General features: G+C 37.5%; 1 protein-coding gene across 2 annotated transcripts in view; it reads left to right on the top strand.

The window, feature by feature from the left end:
* Positions 1 to 22,338, top strand: part of PLEKHF2 (pleckstrin homology and FYVE domain containing 2) — a 29,601-nt gene extending 7,263 nt beyond the window's left edge. For both annotated transcript variants that reach the window (XM_055303389.1, XM_055303390.1), the window contains exon 2: positions 19,701 to 22,338. In XM_055303389.1, coding sequence (XP_055159364.1) covers positions 19,715 to 20,464 — 750 coding nt within the window. In that variant the 5' untranslated portion in view covers positions 19,701 to 19,714 and the 3' untranslated portion in view covers positions 20,465 to 22,338. The remainder of the gene's footprint in view (positions 1 to 19,700) is intronic.
* The last annotated feature ends 1,034 nt before the right edge of the window (positions 22,339 to 23,372 follow it).

Below are 23,372 nucleotides of genomic sequence, written 5' to 3'. Positions count from 1 at the left end.
TGCATGTAAACTTGGATTTATAGCTGTCTATAGGCTACTCGACTGACTGCACCTTCACAGAGATTGTTAGAGTACTTGTTGTTTCATTACCGCTTTGTACAGAGTAAATGGTCAACAAATGTTTGCTACGACTTCAAATTTATGGAAAACTAATAGTGGTTTTACCGGCTTCCCCATTGCTTAGACCAGAAACCTGTGGGTTTATTTCAGCTTTCTTCTTCCATTTGTAGTTAGAGCAGTCCTGACCTGATCTCTATTCTTTATTTTCCTGTTGCAAACTTCACTCTTACCAACTCATCAGACCACTCCTTCCAGAAGCTTCACAAAGAACTCTTCAGGAACCAACAAGATCTGGTCTTATTTTTTTCTCCAATTTTTCTACTAAATAACTCCCTCTCGCCTCTGCTGTCTCTGTACATGTAAATTTTCTTAATACACATTTTCTTGCAGAGCTTTGTACCTTTACCGTTGTTTTGCCTTTGAGGTTCCACTTACTCTTCACACTCGTTTCAAATGTTCAAATGCTACATTCTTCAAGCCATACCTTCACTCTTCCTTTTTTGCTTCCTTACCACTTTGCTACTATTTTTATCACAGTGCTTATCTCATTGTACTTTTATTAAAACTTTATGGTGCGTGTCTTAAATCCCAGTGTCTCCTTCATTCTTTTTTCCCTCTGACACAAAGTGTGAAACCTTGCAATGTGGTGAGAAGATTGTAACTGCTTTGTTAGGGATGTGATGGAATAACCAGCTCCACAGTAGTATTTATTTGGACTTTACTAGCTTTACTTTCATTATTATACAGTGGTTTCTTTACAGCAGTCAGCACTGTACAGCTGTCCCTGTGCAGATACTTTTTGAAATGATGCACTTTTTTATCTGAATTTTGTTGGTGGTGAATATATGCATGCATCATCATTTTTTATTTGCTAACTAAACAGCTGTGATTCTTGGCAAGAGAAGAAGTCATTTTTGTATATTATCATGAGATTGAATTCTTTTTTAAATAGGCTCTGCCGTGCTCAATACTTAGAATTCATAATTAGATACTAGTTAAATGCACCCGGACATTTATTTGCTTGTAAATTTAAAATCTGTCAGTCTAGTGAAGCAATTGATGTGTAGGGTGTGGTTCCTGTTTTCTGTGAACACTAGTACAGATGTTGAAAATGAAGCCTTTGATTTTTGTCAAACTCTAGGTTGAGAAGCTGCTGCTGCTTTTAACTGCTGGTCATACTCAGCTCAGTACAGATTGATGGCATATATATGTGCAAGCATTATTGTAGGTGCTTTAAGGAGCACTGAGTTGTTTCTAGGAACCTCCAATCTTTTGGGGAAAAGCAGGTATACAAATCTTTATAAAACCTAGTAGGGCAGCCCGGGTGGCTCAGTGGTTTAGCGCTGCCTTCAGCCCAGGGCCTATCCTGGAGATCTGGGATCGAGTCCCACGTCGGGCTCCCTGCATGGAGCCTGCTTCTCCCTCTGCCTGTGTCTCTGCCTCTCTCTCTCTATCTCTGTGTCTCTCATGAATAAATAAATCTTTAAAAAAAATAAGACCTAGTAGAACATAAGTGCCATAAAGTGGTACAGATAAAATGGTATGAGAATTTAAAGATGAAACAATTATGAGGCTACTTAACTGCATCTTTAAGAATTGATAAAATTTCAGAATAGCGTGGTGGGGGGAGGCGCATATTGGGCTCAGAGGTAGGTGAGGAAACTCAGAGCATACTCTGGGAATAGCTGGTAATCTGGTTTGACTATAACAGAACATATAGAAAGAGGTAAAACTTGAAAAAGTAGACTAGGACAGGCTGGGGCTTGACCGTGAAGGGCTTTGAATGCCAGATTAAGGATTTTAGATTTAATTTGGTTGGCCAGGGAACCTTTGGTTTTTGAATAGGGATTACCTGATGATGGTGTAGTTAAAAAATATTAATCTTGGAGCTTTTGGGTGGACATTCAATTCTTGATTTTGGCTTGTTCATGATCTTGGGGTTGTGAGATTATACCTGCATCCGGCTCTGCACTGGGCATGAAGCCTGCTTAGAGATTCTTTCTGTCTCCCTCTACCCACCCTCTCCCACACCATGTGTGTGTAGGCACTCACTCTTTCTCTCTCTCTCTTTCTCTCTCTCTCTGTGTTGTATGCCTTAAGTGCTAGTTGAAGTCTGAAAGTCTTGCTTAAAACTTGAGGTCAGGGTACCTACCTGGGTGGCTCAGTCAGGGTCCTAGGATCAAGCCCCACCTTGAGCTCCCTGCTCAGCGGGGAATCTGCTTCTCCCTCTGCCACTACCCACATTTATGTGTGCTCTCTCTTGATTTCCCTCTCTTGCTTGCTTTCTCTCTCTCAAATAAATAAATAAAAATCTTTAAAAAAATTTTTTAAAATTTGAAAAGTCAAACTTGAGGTCCATATTCTTCATCTGTCTCCTACCTCTCTAAAGAGGTTTTGTAACTCCCAGGTCTTCTGGTTTTCCAAACTGTCTAAAATCCTCAACTGTGGCTTGGTTCTTACACACCTTGGTAAAATTACTCTATCAAACCTAACCTATTTGAAATTGCCTTTTACTGACACCCTAAATTAGTCACAGCTTTACTTTTCACTTCCTTTTAGCATTTGAATGATCACTTTTAGCATTTTTATACTTAATATGATAATTTCATTTTTTCCTCTTATCAGTGGCTTTCCCCAAATACATAATAAGGTTTAGATAAGTTAAATATTTCTGTAATATTTATTTTGGAAGGTAGCAAAGTATAATAGAAAATCATGCATTTTTATAAAAACTAGCTGTGAGACAGTGGGAAAACTAACTGTATATGACTCAAAAAAAACTGTATATGACTCAATTCACTTTTTTATAAAATGTATGTAATTACCACTTAACAAAATTTAAATCATAAAAATAGTAAAATGTGGAAGTGCCTAGCACGTGTATAGGTGTTGAGTAAATGTTCTTTTTCTTTTTTCCTTTTCTGGCTATGCCTACAGAATAATGCATTTGGGTTTACTCTTCAATAATAGGCAGATTTGTCTAGGAGAGACTTTTTAAAAAATTACTATGGCTACTCTCTAAATGTGGTTCAAAATTTTGTTCAATTCTCTCAGTCCAGCTTATGAGTTTAAAATATAAATGTTCATACCTTTTTTCTTATCTAAGAAATGAACCTTTTTAAAAATCACTACTAATTTCTACAATATATGTTATGGAAGAGGGTGTTCAAGATGATGGTATAGGAACTATACCCCCCGCCCATGGACTCACTGACTTTATAGCTACCTATGGAACAATTTCCTCTGAATAAGATCTGAAAACTAGCCAAACAACCCCTTCATAGCAGGCAGTAATAGAGCCACATTTGAGACAGGTAGGAGAGGCAGATGTGCAGTCTTGCCAGAAACCCCACCCATTGTTGCAACACACATTCAAGATGGATCTCACAAATGGAGCCACTCCTTGAGAAGCTGGGGGTCTCTGCCCTGCAAAAGTAATTGTTACAAAGATGCTCACTGAACTTGAGAGAAGAATGAATATAATGAGAACTTCAACAGAGATAGAAAAATAAGAAAGTACCTAACAAACTCACAGAGCTGAAGAATACAGTAACTGAACTGAAAAATACACTAGAGCTAGCATTCAACAGACTAAATGAAGCAGAAGAAAGGACCAGTAATCTAGAAGTCAGGGCAGTGTAACTCATCCAAACAGAGTAGCCAAAAGAATTGTAGAAAATGAAGATAGTTTAAGGGACCTATGGAACAACATCAAGCAGAATAACATTTGCATTTTATGGGTCCCAGAAGGAGAAGAGAGAAGGAAAGGGGCAAAAAACTTATTTGAAGACATAATGGCTAAAAGCTTTCCTAACCTGGGAAGAAAACAGACATCCATATCCAGGAAGCCCAGAGAGTTCCAAATAAAATGAACCCCAAAAGATCCACACCAAGAAACATTATAATTAAAATGTCAAAAGTTAAAGACCATCTTAAGAGCAGCAAGAGAAAAAACAACTGATAACAAGGTAAGGCATATTTTTCAGCAGAAGCTTTGCAGGCCAGAAGGGAATGTGGTACCATGTATCCCAGGTGCTGAAAGATAATAGCTTTCAACTAAGAATATTTTATCTGGCAAAATGATCATTCAGAATTGAAGGAGAGGTAAAGAGTTTTCCTAGACAAGCAAAAGCTGAAGGAGTTGATCACCAATAAACCAGACTTATAAGAAATGTTAAAGGAACTTCTTTAAGCTGAAGAGAAAGGGCATTAATTAATAACAAGACAACATTGGAAATATAAATCTCACTGGTAAAGGTAAATATATAATAAAGACAGTAGATAAATTATTTATAAAGCTAATCCGAGGATTAAAATAAAAGTACTTTTTTTAAACCTGTAACTGCAATAATCTGATAAAGGATACATAAAATAAGATGACATCAAAAACAAAACATGGGGGACACCTGAGTGGCTCAGTGGTTGAGCATCTGCTTTTGGCTCAGGGCATGATCCCAGAGTCCTGGGATCGGGTCCCACATCAGGCTCCCTGCAGGGAGCCTTCTTCTGCCTCTCCCTGTGTCTCTGCCTGCCTGTCTGCGTCTCTCATGAATAAATAAAATCTTAAAAAAAAAAAACTGGGGGTGGGGTGGTAAAGTGTAGAGTTTTAAGAATACATTTAAACTTAAGTTGCTATCAAATGGAAATAGATTGTTTTTTACATATAGGATGTTATATGTGGGCCTCATTGTAATGACAAAGCAAAACTTATTAGGGATATGTAAAACATAGAAATCTAGGCATAACACTGAAGAAAGTTATTAAAGGGGGAGAGAGCAAGAAAAGAAGAAGGGAACAGAGAAGAACAATAAAACCGCCAGAAAACAATTAACAAAATGTCAATAAGTACCGATCAATAATTACTTTATATGTAAAAGGACTAAATTCTCCAAAAGACAGAGCAGTTGAATAGGTTTAAACAACAACAACAAAGACCCATCTATATGTTTCCTACTAGAGACTCACCTCAGATGTAAAGACATGCACAGAAAGTGAAGAGATGGGAAAAGATATTTCATGCAGATAGAACCCAAAAGAAAGCGGGGTAGCTCTACCTATGTCAGACAAAGTTGACTTTTAAAAAAGACTGTAGTGAAAGAAAAAAGATAGGCATAGGCATTACATAATGATAAGGGGTCAGTCCGACAAGAGGATTATAACATTTGTATGTATTTATGCACCCCAACATAGGAGTACCTAAATATGTAAAGCAACCATTAAAGACCTAGAGGGTGAAATTGGCAGCAATATGATAATAGTAGAGGACTTCAATGCCCCACTTACATCAGTGGATAGATCACTTAGATAAGAAATCAATAAGCATCAGCTTAACTTATTAGATCAGATGGACGTAATAGATACATAAAGAACTTTCCATCCAAAAGCAGCAGAATACACATTCCCTTCAAGCACACATGGAACATTCTCCAAGATGGATCATACGTTATCCCACAAAACAAGTCTCAAAAAATTTAAGAAGATTGAAATCCTATCAAGCATCCTTTCTGACCAAGTAGTAAGTAGTATGAGACTGGAAATCAATTGCAAGAAGAAAACTAGAAAAATGACAAATATTTAGAGATTAAACAACATGCTACTGAACAACCAGTGTGTCAATGAAGATATCAATGAAGAAAAAATACCTTGAGGGGCTCCTGGGTGGTTCACATAGTTAAGTGCCAAACTCTTGATCTTAGTTCAGATCTTGATCTCAGAGTTCAGGCCCCACTGGGCTCCATACCCAGTGTGGAGCCTACTTAAATAATTTTTTAATTAAAAAAAATACTTTGGCACAAATGAAAATGGAAGTACAATTTACCAAAGTCTATTATGGGCAGCAAAAACTGTTTTAGGAGGGAAATTCATAGCATTATAGGCCTACCTTAAGAAATAAGAAAGCTCTCGAATAATCTCACTTTAGACCTAAAAGAAAAAGAACAATGCAAAGTTAGTAGAAGGAAGGACATAAAAGTCTGTGCAGAAGTAAATAAAAAAGAGGCTAAAGAGACAATAGAAAAGATCAGGGAAACTAAAAGCTGACTTTTGAAAAGATAAAATTGACCGAGCTTTAGCTAGACTCACGAGGAAGAAAAGAGAAGACTCAGATGAAAGAGAAGTTACAGCTGATACCACAGAAATACAAAGGATCAAAGAAACTACTATAAACACTTATACATCAACAAATTGGACAGCCTGGATGAAATGGAAAAGTTTCTAGAAATTCACAATTTTCCAAAACTGAATCATGAAGAAATAGAAAATCTGGATAGATTAGGTAAGGAGATCAAAGCAGTAATCAAAAGCCTCCCAAGGACCAGAGGGCTTCACAGATGAATTCTATCAAACATTTAAAGAGTTAATTCCTACCCTTCTCAAACCCTTCCAGAAAATGGAAGAGGAGGGAATGCTTCCAAACTCAGTTTACAAGGCCAGCATTATCTTTAGCAGAACCAGACAGGGGCATCACACAAAAAAATTGTGGGCCAATATTCCTGTTGAACGCAGATGCAAAAATTGTCAACACAATATTAGCAGACCCTATTCAACAATATGTTAAAAGGATAATACACCATAGTTGAGTGGGATTTATTCCAGGGATGCAAGGATGGTTTAACATTTGCAAATCAATGTAATATGCCCCATTAACAAAATAAAGGATAAAAATCATATGGCAATCTCAACAGATGTAGAAAAAGCATTTGCCAAAATTCAGTGTATATTTATGACAAGAACTCTGAATATGTGGGTATAGAGAAAATATCCATCAACATAATAAAGCTATGTATGACAAGCCCAGAACTAAGATTGTACTGAAGAGTAAAAAACTGAAAGCTTGGGGGATCCCTGGATGGCTCAGCGGTTTAGTGCCTGCCTCTGGCCCAGAGCATGATCCTGGAGTCCCGGGATTGAGTCCCACATCAGGCCCCCTGCTTGGAGCCTGCTTCTCCCTCTGCCTGTGTCTCTGCCTCTCTCTCTCTCTCTCTCTCTCTCTCTCTTTCTCTCTGTCTCATGAATAAATAAATAAAATCTTTTTTAAAAAACTGAAAGCTTTCCCTCTAAGATTAGGAAAAAGACAAGGATGCCTGCCCATTCTAATTACTCTTATTAAACATAGTTTTGGAAATCCCTAGTCACAGCAGTTAGGCAAGAAATTAAAGCTGTCCAAATTGGAAAGAAGTAAAACCCATTATTTGCAGATGACATGCTTTTATATAGAGAAAATGCTAAAGACTCTGCCAAATAAACTATTAAAATTAATAATTGCATGCAGTAGAGTTGCAGCATAGAAAATAAAAAATCTGGTGCATTTCTATATGGTAACAATAAACTATCAGAAAGAGGAATTAAAGGGTGCCTGGGTGGCTCAGGTGGTTAAGCATCTGCCTCCAGCTCAGGTCATGAACCCAGAGTCCTGGGATCCAGCCCCACATAAAACTCCCTGCTTAGTGGGGAGTCTGCTTCTGACTCTACCCCTCCCCTCTGCTTGTGTTTTCTCTCTGGGTCTCACTGTCTCTCAAATTAGGAAAATTTTCTTAAAAATTTAAGAAAACAGTCCCATTTACAACTGCATCAAAAAGAATAAAATACCTAGGAATAAATTTAACCAAGGAGGTGAGAGACCTGCACACTGAAAACTATAAGACATTGATGAAAGAAACTGAAGAACATAGAAATAAATAAATGGGAAAATATGCCATCTTATAGTTTGGAAGAATATTCTTAAGATCTCCATATTTCAAAAAGTAATGTACAGATTCAGTACCTTGGTTAGCAATACCTAACCAAAATCCCAATGGTATTTTTCATAGACATAGAACAGTCAGTCAGACCTAAAATTTGTATGGGACCACAAATGATCCTGAACAGCCAGAGCAATCTTGAGAGAGAAGAGTAAAATTGGAGGCATGACACTCCCTGATTTCAAACTATACTAAAAGAGGTGAGAATATGTAATGGGAAAAGGACAGTCTCTTTAAAAAGTGGTATTTGGAAAGCTGGACTGCCCTGTGCAAAAGAATGAAATGACAGGTCTGTCATATACCATACATAAAATTCAACCCAAAATGGGTTAAAGACTCGAATGTAAGACCTAAAACCATACAACTCCTAGAAGAAAACATGGTAAGCCCTTTGACATCCGTTCAACAACAATTTTTTTGGATCTGACTCCAGTATCAAAGGGAACAAAAGTAAAAATAAACCAGTAGGCTTAAACAACAAAAAAGACCCATCTATATGTTGCCTACAAGAGACTTCAAACTAAAAAGCTTCTGCACGGCAAAGGTAACCATCAACAAAATAAAAAGGCAGCCTACTGAATGGGAGAAAATAGTAGTAGCAAATAATATATCTGATAAGAGATTTATACCCCAAATATATAAAGAACTCTTACAACTCAATAGCCAAAAAAACCCAATCAATTTGAATAAAAATGGACAGAGGATCTGAATAGACATTTTTTCAAAGAAGACATACAGATGGCCATCAGGCTTGTGAAAAGATGCTCAGTATCATCATCAGGGAAATGCAAATGAAAACCACAGTGAGCTATCACCTCACACCTGTTAGAATGGCTCTCTCTGTATAAAATGGGATAGTGCTCAGACATAAAAAAGAATGAGATCTTGACATTTGTGACAACATGCATGGACCTTGAGCATGTTATGCTAATGAAGTAAGTCAAGTAGGGACGGTATTACATGATCTCACTTATAATTGGAACTTAAAAAAGCAAAGATGAACAAAAAAACTTATAAAATGGTGGTTGTCAGGAGGATGAGTGAAATGGGTTAAGGGGTCAAGGAGAACAAACTTCAGTCATGGGAAGGTATAGCATGGTGACAGTAGTCAATAATGTGCACATTCTAAAGTCAAGACAGTAAATCTTAAAGTTCTCACCACAAGAAAACAAATTTGTATGGTAACTAGACTTAACTGTGGTGATCATTTTGTGATGTAGACAAATGTCAAAACATTGTGCACCTGAAGCTAATATGTTATATGTTAATCATATCTCAACAAAAGAATACATGTTGTGTACTTGGTTGTCATAGTGGCAGAAATCCTATTGGAAAGGGGAGAACAAAACTTTGTCTCTTCTTGATGATGGGAGAAGTAAAATATACTGGAATTAGAATTTTAAAAATCTTAAAAATTTATTCTTTGCTTTACCATCCTAATACTTTATTGAAAATCTTACCTAGACTTTCCTGATTATTGTTGTTATGCTTACTATACTATAGAACTTTTGGATATGAGAATGGTCCTGTCCTTTGCATACGGTAGGCACACAGAATAGTTGTTGATTTGACTTACCTGTATTAGGAGAAGGGGTAGTTTGCCTTAATACCTTTACATTTTCCCAGGGAGGATGTATCTCTGACAGTTTGTTGCCTTTTTTTTTTTTTTCCTCTTCTTTCCTCACTTTTCTGCTTGTCTCCCTTTTCTGTAGTCTCAATTCAGCAGTTAACCACAGATTTTAAAATCTGGATTGATACGAAGACACAATCAAAATTTTGATTGAAAATTTGTAGCCAAGTCAGGCTTGCAGTAAACTAGAAACATGGCCCAACTACAATCAGAATTTATTATTTTAAAGACAGAAGATGCTTTAGAGATTACTTTATTTAAGGCAGTGACTGCCACTGCTTCTCCTTCTCCCCTCCACCTCCCTAACAGTTAAGGTAAATTTTTTGAGCTGTATTATTGTAGTGCCTAAACTGAGACTAGAATCCAAGTCTTTTGGTTCATAGTTTATTGGTTTTTCCAACTATAATGCATGGTCGAATATTGACATTCACTGATTTCAGATGTCATGGGTACATGTAAGAAATTAATTAGATGACTTGTTTTGTTTTAAACTCAACTGTAAAGATGAGATAAGAAGCTTTGATTTTCAGTAAGAATTGGGCCATAGTATTCTGTGACAGCTGGGCTCTCTTCTCCATTGTAAATGGTACTCTGTCTCTTTTTTAGAAGAGTTTTTTGCCTCTTCTAATGTTACATTTTTAACAGGTGGTAGATGCTCCACTGAAAAACTTTCAGAAACAAGATGTTACCGGAAGCCTGGAGTGGAGCTTGGACAATTCAAATGCAGCTCTTGTCTACTCTAGTTGTGAAGGAGATAACTTGAAACTTTGGATTAATTTTTTAAATGAGTATACACATCTAGCTTTAAAGAAGTTTAAAGGGGTTTTTTTTGTATCCTTTTTCCATGGTTCTTACATTTTTAGCTATGCAATAGCACTGCCAGACACTGTTCACTGGACAAAGGGGAAGTCATTTGGAAAATTGGGAATTTATAGAATTCTGTGAAATGACTGGACATGGGGGAGAAAAGACAGAATTATCAGGAGTTTTCTGATCAATACTAGTAACAAATTAGAAAATATAATGAGGGAAAGATTAGATTCAAAATAGCAACAAAAAATGTGAAATACTTGGGAACCTACTAAAAAGTGTGTAGGGGCCCCCAAGTGGCTTAGTCAGTTATGCATCTGATTCTTGATTTCAGCTCAGGTCATAACCTCAGGGTTGTGAGATCAGGCCCCAAGCCCCAGGTCAGGCTCTGCACCCAGCGTGGAACCTGCTTAGGATTCTCTTTCTTCTGACCCTCTCCTCCACTCCCACCCCCCAAAAGTGAAATGTGTAATTGTCTTGTGAGAAGAAACCTGCAAAATTATTGGGCCACAAAAGAAGAGATGAAACCTTGGGAAGAGATACTATTAACCTGACTAGGAACAATAAAAGATGACCTAGATGTTAGGGTCCTGGTTGGCTCAGTCATTGGAGCATTCAACTCTTGATCTTGGGGTTGTGAATTTGAGTGCCACATTGGGTGTAGAGATTATTTACAAATAAAATCTTAAAAAAAAAAAAAAAAAAGCTTGGGCATCTGGGTGGCTGAGTTGGTTAAGTGTCTGCTTTTGGCCCAGGTCATGATCGCAGGGTCTGAGGATCAAGTCCCACATCACATTGGCTCCCTGCTCAGTGGGAAGTCTGCTTCTCCCTCTCCCTCTGCCCCTGTACCCTGCTTATGCTCTCTCTCTCTCCCAAATAAATAAATAAAATCTTTAAAAAAAAAAAAGGCTTATGAAAATGTTAACTTAGGCTAAATTAATGTATGGGTGTAGTATGAGGTACATAAAAATTTTAGTGGATTTTGTTTGTTCTTTAATTTATATATTGCAAATGAAAAATGGTTCTAAATGTTAGCTGCACATTAGAATTACCTGGGGAGCTTTAAAATATTCCAGCATCCAGCGGCACCTGGATGGCTCAGTCAGTTAAGTGTCCAACTGTTGGTTTTGGCTCAGGTTTTGATCTCAGGGTCCTGAGGAACCCCATGTCAGGCTCTCCGCTCAACAGGGAGCCTTCTCTTCCCCCTACCCCCTGTCCCCTGCTCATGTTCTCTCTCTCTCAAATAAATAAATAAATCTTAAAAAAATTACATAAGATATTCCAGTATCCAGCCATACTTCCTATATTGCAAACCAATAAAATCTGAATATTTTATTTTGAAGGAGGGGCCTAGGGATCAGCATTTCTGTAGCCCTTTATCATCAGAGTCCATTGGCTTCCATTTTGGTTTTTGAGTTTCTATTTTAAGTAGTTCAAATTATTTATAGTAATTGATATTTTGTAACTTATTATTTCTTAGAGATCTGTAAAACAAAAAGGAAAATTACTAAAAAAATAGAATAAAATTCATTCTAGCTCGCAGTCACTATCTGGGGTCATAAGACATGTATAAATCTACAGTACAGAATCTTACCTTACTTTTCTGTATTTTGAAGCCGTTCACTATTTCAATGTCCTAAGAATTATTTAACCAAAAAAAAAAATGGATGACTGAGGTCATTGGCTAGAAGGATGATACAAGGATAAAATAAATTATCAGTATTATATCATCTTTCAGTTTTATTGTGGCATTGCCCAAAGTACTACGTAATCTTTCAAAAAGATACAAAAAAAGTTTGGAGATAGTCATCCTTTTTCTTTTCTTTCTTTGTTTTAGCCCTTCGTTTAACATATTTGAGAATTTAGATTTTTAAATCTTCATTTTCTATCATTAACTGCAAAGAAAAAAATCAGAAAAGTTAGACATTTCAGAACTACCAATCAGAAGATGAGTATAAAGAAACAGCAACACTGAAACTAATAATGTTGGTGAATCATTTTAAGTGAAATCTCAGGCTGAGTGTTCAGGTGATTTTCCTGATGAGCTTTTGCAAACTCAGAATCATTAAACAGTATTCCTAAAGACAGAAGCAAATGTATTACAGATTCATGCATGATAGCTTATGAGCAATTAGTTGCATTCAAAGGGTGATTTTTTTTTTTGGATATATATACATCAATAACGGGGAAATGTGGAATAAGAAATTTTCTATGTTTAAATTTTTATAAACATTGTTCTTAAAGTCATTTTTTCTATTCCTTTATTCTCATTTCTATAAAGTAGTCATAAAATGGTTTAAAATATTAAATATAAGGAGTAAATAAGACTCAGTAAATTGGAATGGCTATTTTTTCTGGTATACTGAGAATTAAAGCTCTGTGGTTGCAGTGTGCAGCTAGGGTTGAGAATCACTGTTCTATGGAGACTTCATCTGGACAAATAAACAGAGGAGATTAGGTAAGACTTTTTTTTTAAGATTTTATTTATTTATTCCTAAGAGACAGAGAGAGAGAGACGCAGAGAACACAGGCAGAGGGAGAAGCAGGCTCCACGCAGGGAGCCCGATGTGGGACTTGATCCCGGGTCTTCAGGGTCACGCCCTGGGCCGAAGGCAGGCACTAAGCTGCTGAGCCACCCAGGGGTCCCCATAGGTAAGACTTTTTTTAAAGGTTAAGTTATGGGAATATAGCCTAGATTAGTCTGACCAGGTGCATGGTACTCACATAATAAGAAAACAGGTTAATGGATTTGACCAAACAGCCAAGAAGCAGATGTTAGAATATATAGGAGTTTAATATAAAGAATGTTGTAAATTCACAGATTAGATTATTAATACCATTAATAAATGCTACCAGTTGTTTACTATGTGCTGATGAACATTTTACACGCATTATCATTTAATCCTCTTCCTAACATAGTTGTCGCTGCTATTATTATTCCCATTTACAAGTGAGGAAACCTGAGGTCACATGGTATTTGGTGATTCTGAAGCAGTTGCTTAGTTCTTTTAGAATGTGAATATTTTTAAAAAAAAATATTTTACTTATTTATTCATAGAGACAGAGACACAGGCAGAGGGAGAAGCAGGCATCATACAGAGAGCCTGACATGGGACTCGATCCAGGGTCTCCAGGATCATGCCTGGGCTGCAGGCGGCACTAAACTGCTGCGCCACCGGGGCTGCCCTAAAATGTAAATATTTTTTAAAAGGGGGGACACTTTTAAAAACTACATCAATAAAGTTCAGATGGATAAAGAATATAAAGCTCATTTCCTAAATATAAATAATAAATACAGGCATACCCCACCTTTTGAACTTTTCATTACACCACTCACTTTTATGAAAGACCTACATTAGTACTTGTTTTTGCCAGCTGAAAGAAGCCCAAAGAAGTGTTTTGTTTTGTTTTTTTTTTTTAACCTTTAAGGAAAAAGGTGAAACAAGCAAAAATAGTGTCTGTTTTGGGGTACCTGGCTGGCTCAGTCACTGAAACGTGCGACTCTTGATCTAGGGGTTGAGATCAAGCCCATTGATCAAGTTCTAGCCCCATGTTGGGCATGGAGATTACTTTAAAAAAACATACTAAAAAGAGAAAATAGTGTTTGTTTTGCAGTGAGCCATTAGAGAGGCAGTGCATACCCTGAGCTGCAGGAGTGGCACCACCAAGCTCCTTTCCTGGAGCTCGGCATCTGCACATCAAGCTGTCGTAGTTTTGACTGCATCTTTGATAAAGCATCTATGTTTTATCTTGATTTATTTTTGTATATCCATTAGCAAGATGTGTCCTAAGGTATCAGAAAAGCCTAAAGTGGGGGGTTTTGGGGGTCTGGGAACACTCAAAAATTTTTCTATGTAAATTAATGGGGATTTAAAAGGCTTTTTTTGCTTTAAGCCTTTCGGCTTACAAAAGGTTTCCTAGGAATGCTCTACTTTCTGATAGCAGAGGCAACCTGTAGCAGGTGCATCTGCTCTCTGGATAAGGAGAGCTTAGGAGTAATGGAAGAAAAATCACAAAAGAATATATTAGTAAGTTTAACTAAAGAAATAAAACTGCTTCTATGTCAAACACCATAAAATTACAGCTTAATATACTAGGAAAAGCAAAGAAATAAATGGGTTTATAGCCTTTCTGTGTAAAACACTCTCATATAAATTAATAAACCCTAAATATACAAGTTTAGAAATACACATGGTCAATAAACACATCCTAATGCTGCCTTCACTAGACAGCTATGAAATAAAAGATTTCATTAAACTAAAAGTACTGTATTGTTCTTTGCTGTCTTAGGACCTTTGTCTGTAGTATTAGTTCCTCTGTATGGCCGACTCCCCATCCTTTAGGACTCCGTGTATAGCACCATCTCAGTGAGGCCTTTGAGAATCACTCTGTTTTTCCTAGTTTGGTGACACCTTGCTGACTTCCTTCTTGGCACTTCACCTTTCAGAGTCACCTGTTGTTCGCTTCCTTGTTGGCTTCCTCCAGTAGATTCTGTGCTCTGAGAGGAAAGGAATATGGATGCCATCTAAAAAGTATTCAATAAATGTTGGAGACATTAAAAAGAAGTAAATGAATAAAATGAGATGCCATTTTTGAAATTTATCTTGTTTACTTATATTTTTAAAGAAAAATATGTGAGACGAGATGGGATGGGTACAGTCCTTGTGCTGCCTGGTACATTGGTGTTACGCTTCAGAATGGAAATCTTGTAAAAGGTAGCAAGAGCCTTAAACATTCATGCCTTTTGACCTAGTAATTTTACTTCTTGGAAACTGTCCTAAAGAAGTCATCTCTGCCAGAGAATGCAGAAGCTTTCATCTTACCTCTTCCTATGGCCACTGGTATTCCTTCCTAAGAAAAGTAGGCAGAAATCTAATTGGGCCTTGTCTTCTCGTTGTCTTCTGCTTCCTCTCTGTGCTGCTCAGTGAGTAAGTTATGCAAAGGGCACACTGCGTGGCTAGGCTGAGTGATCTTGTAATATTGTCACAAAAGCCTTTAAAAGAGGTCAGGGTGCTGGTGGTAAATTTGGGTGTGGGGGAAAGCAGAGGCCCTGAGCCAAAGGGTAGTACCCTCATCCAGTTTACCAGAGAAGCTTGCTTCGGGGTACCCAGCAGTAACCCAGCTAAAAGTGGTACTTTGAGTTCCCTTTTGGTAACTTCTCTTCTCCCATCCCTCTCTATGCCGTCCCTGCTGGACACACAGCTATCTCTTTCCTATGCGTGCGTTGGGGGGGGGGAGGGGGACGCATTTTTGTATTCCTGAGGTGGGTTTTTTATTTGTTTGTTTTTGTTGTTGTTGTTGTTGGGTTTTTTTTTAAGCTCAGTGCTTCCCTTCTTCACATCAGACACATACAGAAAATATTTTAGGACCAACAGGGATAACGGAAAGTTCTGAAATTCTTCATGCTCATTGTTTTTCCAGTGTAGGTCACAATCCATTAGTGAAAATCAATCAAGTGGACCGTGACTATGATTAAAAGAAATGGAGATAATAGAATACATTATTTATAGTTGAAAGAATTATATGAGTATGTATTTGTAACCTTGCGGTATGAAATGTACTCTTATGTGGGTCACTGTCAAACTTTGAAAGCTATTTGTTCTAGCCAAATACCACTTAATGATGCACAAGCTTTTCTTTTGTTGCGTCATTCTTAAATGGGGCAAGATTTATGAGCAGAAATTCAGGCTTAATACATTGCAAAATTTGAAGAACAAAACATTCAAGAGACTGACTAAATAAATCATGATGACCTATCATTTCAGATTATTTGCTGAAGTTAGTATTCTCTTCTTTCTTCTTTGTAGGGTTTGCTGAAAAGGTCCAAGGGTCAGCAGTAGCTTTCTTAGTTCTTATAGAGTCAGTGGGGCTGTAAGGAGTGACTGGTGTACCCTAATACACTGGTAATGGCACCAAGGGATCAGATTGGAGCCTTAGTTCTGTGACAGCCTTGGGCAGAGTAGTTAACTTCTTTTTATTTGTTTACTCATCTATAAAATGGAGCTAATAAAATGCATACCTATTGTAAAGTTGCCATGAGTAGGACATACTGTACTGCATTCAAAGTGCTCAGCTAGGGATCCCTGGGTGGCACAGCGGTTTGGCGCCTGCCTTTGGCCCGGGCGTGATCCCGGAGACCCGGGGTCGAATCCCACGTCGGGCTCCCGGTGCATGGAGCCTGCTTCTCCCTCTGCCTGTGTCTCTGCCTCTGTGTGTGTGTGTGTGACTATCATAAAAAAAAAAAAAAAAGTGCTCAGCTGGTTACTGGACTCCCAGTGAGTAGAACTACTTCGGGGCTGTTCTGCATTGAACGTTATTGAATCTCTGTCCGTGTGCCTTAGTTTCTCCTTCAGCTCACATTTCAGCTAATACTGGCTTCTTTGGGAGATATAAAAACTTCTGTAATTACTTCATCGGAAATTGAGACCATTAAAATCAGAAGATAATAAATGTGAAAAGTACTGTCCAATTTAGATGGTCCTAATTCCAGTAGCGGCAACAATAGGGAACTGATTGCAGTGCACACGAGCTGATTAATAACTCTGTGTCCAAAGGAGTAGATTCTGCAGTTGATTTTGATGGGAATAAATAAGTACTTTCCGTTCTCTAAAAGTGTGAAGCTCTTTCTACCCTAGGACCTTCACAGTCACTCCTTTTGCTTGAAGTACCCTTCTCTGTCCCCACACTTGTCCGTATGTGTAGTCCCCACTTACCCGCTGAACAATTCCGCTCTAGAAAAGCCTCCCCTGACCATCCAGTCTGAATAGCTTCCCAGCTAGTTTTTGTAAATCATTTTTAAAAATCATAACATTGATTTACTATTTGGTTCTCAATTTTGTTTTCTGTTTCACTCCTGACCAACTAGGGTGTAAAACTTGAGGAACAGGGGCCTTGCTCATGTTGTATATTTTTTCCCTGCACTTAGATCAGTGCCTAACAGAGTGAATACTTGTTGAATGTTTAAAGATAGCGTAAAGTGTGAGAAATTATCCATAATTGTACTTCTCAAAGGTACATAACAGTTGTTGACACCATGGTATATACTTTTCTAATTTTATTTTCTGTGTGTATGCTTACATGTTCACAAGTGTCTGTGATTACGCATTTATACTGTATTTCATTGAATCTAAAGATGAACATGGTTTAGTATATTTTATGTCTCTGAAATTGAGATGTCATATAATCAGAGGTATGCCGTGATGTAATTAGCAGCCTTTCTCATTTCCAGTGGCACATAAAATGAAGATGTGTCTTAAAGTCTGTAGCATCTTAGATTTGATGAAATGCGATATATATTTGAAACAAATGAGATTATGATGTTCCACTCTTTCCACGCCTAAATATCTTGACCATTTTCCCATATCACTATATTTAGATCTATCTCATTATTCACAGGTATCTAGCATATTATGGGTTATCATAAATTGTCCCACCAGTTCCTCATGGTAGACATTTGGAGCTTTTCCAGTTTTGTGTGTGTGTGTGTTGTAAACCGTGCTGTGTTGGACATCCTTGTGCACGTCTTCATACACTCAACTGGAATTTCCTTTGATAAAACACCTAGATCAGTGAGTACCCGTATCTTCCGTACTGTATAAGGGCGCCATTTCCCTATATCCTCAGTAGTACTGCGCCTGAGGAAAGTTTTAAAACTTTTATTAATCTGATAAGTGAAAAAATATCCTAATGTCGTATTATCATTTCTTGGGTTATGAGTGGGATTGAGCCTCTTTTTGTGTTTATGGACTGTTTTTATTTCTTCTTCCATGATGCACGGTGTGTAGGACAGTAAACCTTTAATTGGCTGGCATGTTTGGTGTAATTAGGAAAAGAGTCATCATAGTTTGGAACCCTGTATTATCATATAATTTCTTGGGAACAGCTTTCAGGGTAGAACCTACCCTTGTGGGGAGCAAAGGGGCTTTATAAGGACCCATGATTAGAGGAGACAAATTCAGGAATAATCAGAATCTTTATAGTGGAGGCCAGAAAAGGGTACAGTATCATCAGTTTGTGAGTTGAATACTGGAATTTAGACTATGCTGTTAGACTTTAAATGTTCCTCTTCTCTTTAATATGACTTAGTGGTGGTAGTATTAGGTTAGTAGGTCTGAAATAGGACACAACTCAAGGACTTGAATGAAGTCACTGTTGAATCTAATGATTAAATCTGTGACCATTTAAGAGTAGATTCATAGGAGTTTTTTACACAATGCCAAAACGTTGTCAACAATTTTTAACACCCTTGCTGTGGCGGGGGGTGGGGGGGTCAGTTTCAAAGGTAGATTGCAGATGGTCTTTTAGGTTCCACTGTAGCCTTTAAAGGAGACAGATTTCAATCCTTTGGTAAGAATGAAGCCAGAAGGTATATGGAATGTGAAGAGCACAGAGGAAGGTGTTTAGTCTAAAAGAATTTAAAAGAGGGTCACCTGGGGGGCTCAGTGGTTGAGCATCTGCCTTCGGCTCAGGGCGTGACCCCAGGGTCCTGGGATCAAGTCCCACATTGGGCTCCGCGCAGGGAGCCTGCTTCTCCCTCTGCCTGTGTCTCTGCCTCTCTCTGTGTCTCTCATGAATAAACAAAATCTTTAATAAGTAAATAAATACGTTTAAAGGAGACTCCTGGCTTTGATACACTCAACTGGAAGTGAGTTAGTCGATAACCTAAACTGAGTCCTAAAGGATCAAGAAGAGTTAACTGTTGAGTAGCAAGTAGTAAAGGATACGACAGCATGAGAGAAGGCATGTGTAGATGAAGTGGACTGTGAGGAGTAGAGTTTTCTTAGAACATAAAGTTTGAGCTGAAGAGTGACTTGATGAGTCTGGGAAGGTAAGCAAGAACCAGATAACGAACAGCCTAGTGTGCCATGCTTGAAAATCTGCATTTTGTAGGTCAAGGAGAGTTCTTTTGAATAATGACATGGTGAGATTTGCATTTGAGAAATCACTGCCTGAAGACTGATTTAGGGGGCAAGACCAAAGACATATTGGCATCAGTTCTGGTAATCCAGGTGAGAGGATTAAGGCTTTAGCTCATTGGGAATAGTTTACCAGAAAAAAAATCTTAATTTCTCTTAGTTTTTACAGAATTTTACCCTCTTCTTCAGAATCCCTCTGAGATTAAATTTCATGGAACTGAGATGATTATTTTGTAGAAATGACTTATATATTCATTGTCCAGTTGTTTATTCCTTTATGTCTGTAAGAAGTTTATGCTTTTATTAATATCTACTTAACTAGTATAGTCTGTATGGATTTTTGGACTAGTAAGATTTTTGATGATTATAAAAGCAGGACATGTTAACCCTTTTGGTATGCTCGGTGATTATCTTGGTAACCATTTGGGAGCATTTGCCTTTGAGTAAAAGTAAAGATTTGTTAGATTAAATTTAGGTTATATAATTTTTAACTTACATGAATTCATAACTTTTATGTGCTAATTTCTTTCTTTTTTTTTTTTAAAGGCTATCAGCAAAAGATGGTGGATCGCTTGGCAAACAGTGAAGCAAATACTAGACGTATAAATATAGTGGAAAACTGTTTTGGAGCAGCTGGTCAACCCTTGACTATACCTGGAAGGGTTCTTATTGGAGAAGGAGTATTGACTAAGTTGTGCAGAAAGAAGCCCAAAGCAAGGCAATTTTTCTTATTTAATGATATTCTTGTATATGGCAATATTGTCATCCAGAAGAAAAAATACAACAAACAACATATTATTCCCCTGGAAAATGTCACTATTGATTCCATCAAAGATGAGGGGGACTTGAGGAACGGATGGCTTATCAAGACACCAACTAAATCATTTGCAGTTTATGCTGCCACTGCCACTGAGAAATCCGAGTGGATGAATCACATAAATAAATGTGTTACTGATTTACTCTCCAAAAGTGGGAAGACACCCAGTAACGAACATGCTGCTGTCTGGGTTCCTGACTCTGAAGCAACCGTATGTATGCGTTGTCAGAAAGCAAAATTCACGCCCGTTAATCGTCGTCACCATTGCCGCAAATGTGGTTTTGTCGTCTGCGGGCCCTGCTCTGAAAAGAGGTTTCTTCTTCCAAGCCAGTCCTCTAAGCCTGTGCGGATTTGTGACTTCTGCTATGACCTGCTTTCTACGGGGGACATGGCCACGTGCCAGCCCGCCAGATCGGACTCTTACAGTCAGTCACTGAAGTCTCCTTTAAACGACGTATCTGATGATGATGATGATGATGATAGCAGTGACTAAGGACATATTTGGAAATATTTAATTGGGTGTGACTACCTGAGAAATCCGCTCTGGGGGGGAATGTAGAATTCTGAGCTTTCTCTCAGTTTTGCTCTAGCCATGAATTTGCCTGAGAAACTTTTAACCTATGTGCCTCAATATATTCTATAGAAAATAGGTCCTGTCATTGTGTCCTCACCCTCATCTCCACCCAGCTCCCCACTCTTCTCCAGGGATAGATTATTGCAAAGTATATCGGATAAATTTTTGGTTTCTTATTGTTTAATTTTAGAGTATTTTGTTGGAAGGTTGGGAAGAGATGTTTATTTAACAGATCATGTACTACATTGTTGTTTATTATATGTTCTGTTATATGGAAAAACTAAAAGCAAAAAATGATGGGAAAAGGAGGATAATGCAGTTAGCGAACATTATTAGCTTTTTTCCTAACCATCCTATCTAATGGTTAAGACACCAGTAACAAAAAAAAAAAAAAAGTGATTTGAAAATGCTTTGTTTGGCTTTTTCACATACCATGTGGTGCCTTATCATAATAGCACTGTTACATGAAATAAGCCCTTACCTTCTCACTTTTAGTTTTTGAAAATAACACTGGTGCTCTTTGAAGTGATAAAATGAGCATTTATGAATGGGTGTAATTAGAAAATACTTCTCATCTGCCAGCTACAAATAACTAAATTTAGAGCTTCTTCATTCTATATGAATAATTATTTTTCCATAAAATAGTTGCAATTATATTTTTATGTTTTATAGATTCCAAATTATAATTGTCAAATATATATTTTAAATCAATAGGTAGCTTTTCATTCTTAAGAATTTGGTTTGGAACTTATCAAATACAGAATTGTCACATGGCGTTAATTTCTACTTTTAGTAAAACATTTGTAAGTGTAAATTCATCTGCTTTAACGTTATTTCTAGAATGAAAAATCTTATAAAACCTTTGAAATTCAACAATCTCTTTAAGAAAATCCCATGATAGAGCACAGACCACTTAGGCTGAAGACTTGGAAGAAATAATGTGTAAGAATGATCAAGACAGACCAGTTAAGTTTGATGAGACTATATGTCAGTGGAAGAATTGCCTATTTCAGTGTCAAACTATCTTAAATTTGCAAATATAGTGTTATATTTTATAAAGTTTTGTAAAGTCCCAAACGATATTTCTATTTTTGTAAAACAATTGTATGTTTAATCTGTTTCTGATATCCTTTTGCAATCTGTAGAAATAGAGTAGAAATTGATCTTTCTAAATTGTAAACTTTATTGAGTCAGTCTAGATTGCTTTTGAGGATTGATAATTTTTCACTCTTTGCTTTTGAGGCAGCCATTTAGGTTGAAAGTATATTTATCATATAAAACTTGATGCATTTTGCACTATTCTCTCCGTTTGTATGCTGCAAATAATTACAGTCTTTCAAATATGAAAAAAAAAATCAGCCTAAGGTTTGTTTTAAATTCCAGACTTTTTGTTTTTAAACTTTTAAATCTGGGTGTATTGCAGATGTCACGAGTTTGAGTCAATCAATAATGGAGAATTTTGGGATTTGGTAAAGGCACTAACTTTATTATTAAATTGTGAAGGTATCTGAGATACATAGATTTCCCTGAAGGAAATGTGAAACAAAGACACAACAGTTTGTTTATTTGTTTTAATATCAGATGGACATTTGTTTCCAAGCAATATATACACATAAGTAATCAACATATCTCAAAACGACTACGAAACCCGAGAAGTGCTAATGGAGACTTGCTCGGTACATAGGAACCCAGCAAGCAAATTTAAGAACCAAGGGGAAATGTTCTGGGATGACATTTGCATTGTCAACCTCTGTTGACACTGTTTTTACAATAAAAAATATTTTACAACATAATTCTCTGTTCTGTGCATATTGTGACTTGAAGATTTGTTTCCCCTTTTTAAAGTAATGCGGATACTTTGCATATTTTGCCTCTTTCAATAGCTGTGAGGTGCCTTCCATGTGCCAGGCATTGTTCTGAGCACCAGGGGCAGGGCAGTAAACAAAATTTCCTTCCTCTTCATGGAATTTACATGCCGATAGAATCCAAGATATGTCATCTTCCAGAATGTGTTCTGTAATTTTTAAAGCTTTTCTAAATCTCAGTTACATTTAAACCTGAGATTATTTTGGTGCCTATTTTTCATGCCATTTCTCTTGAATGAAATATATTTGGTCTATATTGGACCTACTGTAGCACATTAACCAAAATTGGTGACTATTGATGTAGAGGAAGCAAGATTCTGTAGATAAGAAGGAAAAATACTAATACAGGAATTCCTGCCTTTGGGTCAAGTGCGTAAAATGTCCATAGTTAATATAAAGTCATTTATGTCTTTATTACCTTCATGCTGAAATTCTCACAAATAGGTAGTATTTGGTTGTATGCCCAGTGATTCTCCAGTACTTTAGCCACACACTCCGCTCTCAGAAACACTGATTTTGTTCTCAAATAAATAGAGCTCGTAGCTTTAAAGAGCATAGTAGCCACCGTTCCCGTGTCCACACGGATTAGACGTCGCACAGGCGGAATTTCACTGTGAAGTCTAGGATTAAAATACATGAAATTGTACTTTGACAGTAAATCCAAGGCTTTCTTTTAAAACTAAGATCAGTCAACACTTAGTTTATGTCCGGCTCTACAGATTTGGTGCTGGGCGTGCTAGACTCTGAAGGCACATTTCCCTAGAGGTCACCACCAATCGCACCCTCTTAAATAGCAAGTCAAAACCAATCTCAAGAGAACTGTGCCCCCGGCTCCCGGGTGACCCCCGGTGAGGGACTCGGCCTCTGCTCACCCGGCCTCGGGGATGGAGCCCGCGGAGAGGACAGCCGGTGGGGGGGACAGCTCGGGGGAACAGCTGTGGGGGGACATCCGGGGGGAGACA

Source organism: Nyctereutes procyonoides, unplaced genomic scaffold (assembly GCF_905146905.1).
Source record: "Nyctereutes procyonoides isolate TBG_1078 unplaced genomic scaffold, NYPRO_anot_genome, whole genome shotgun sequence".
In the NCBI taxonomy this organism is placed as follows: domain Eukaryota; kingdom Metazoa; phylum Chordata; class Mammalia; order Carnivora; family Canidae; genus Nyctereutes; species Nyctereutes procyonoides.
This window is presented reverse-complemented; position numbering and strand designations above follow the sequence as displayed.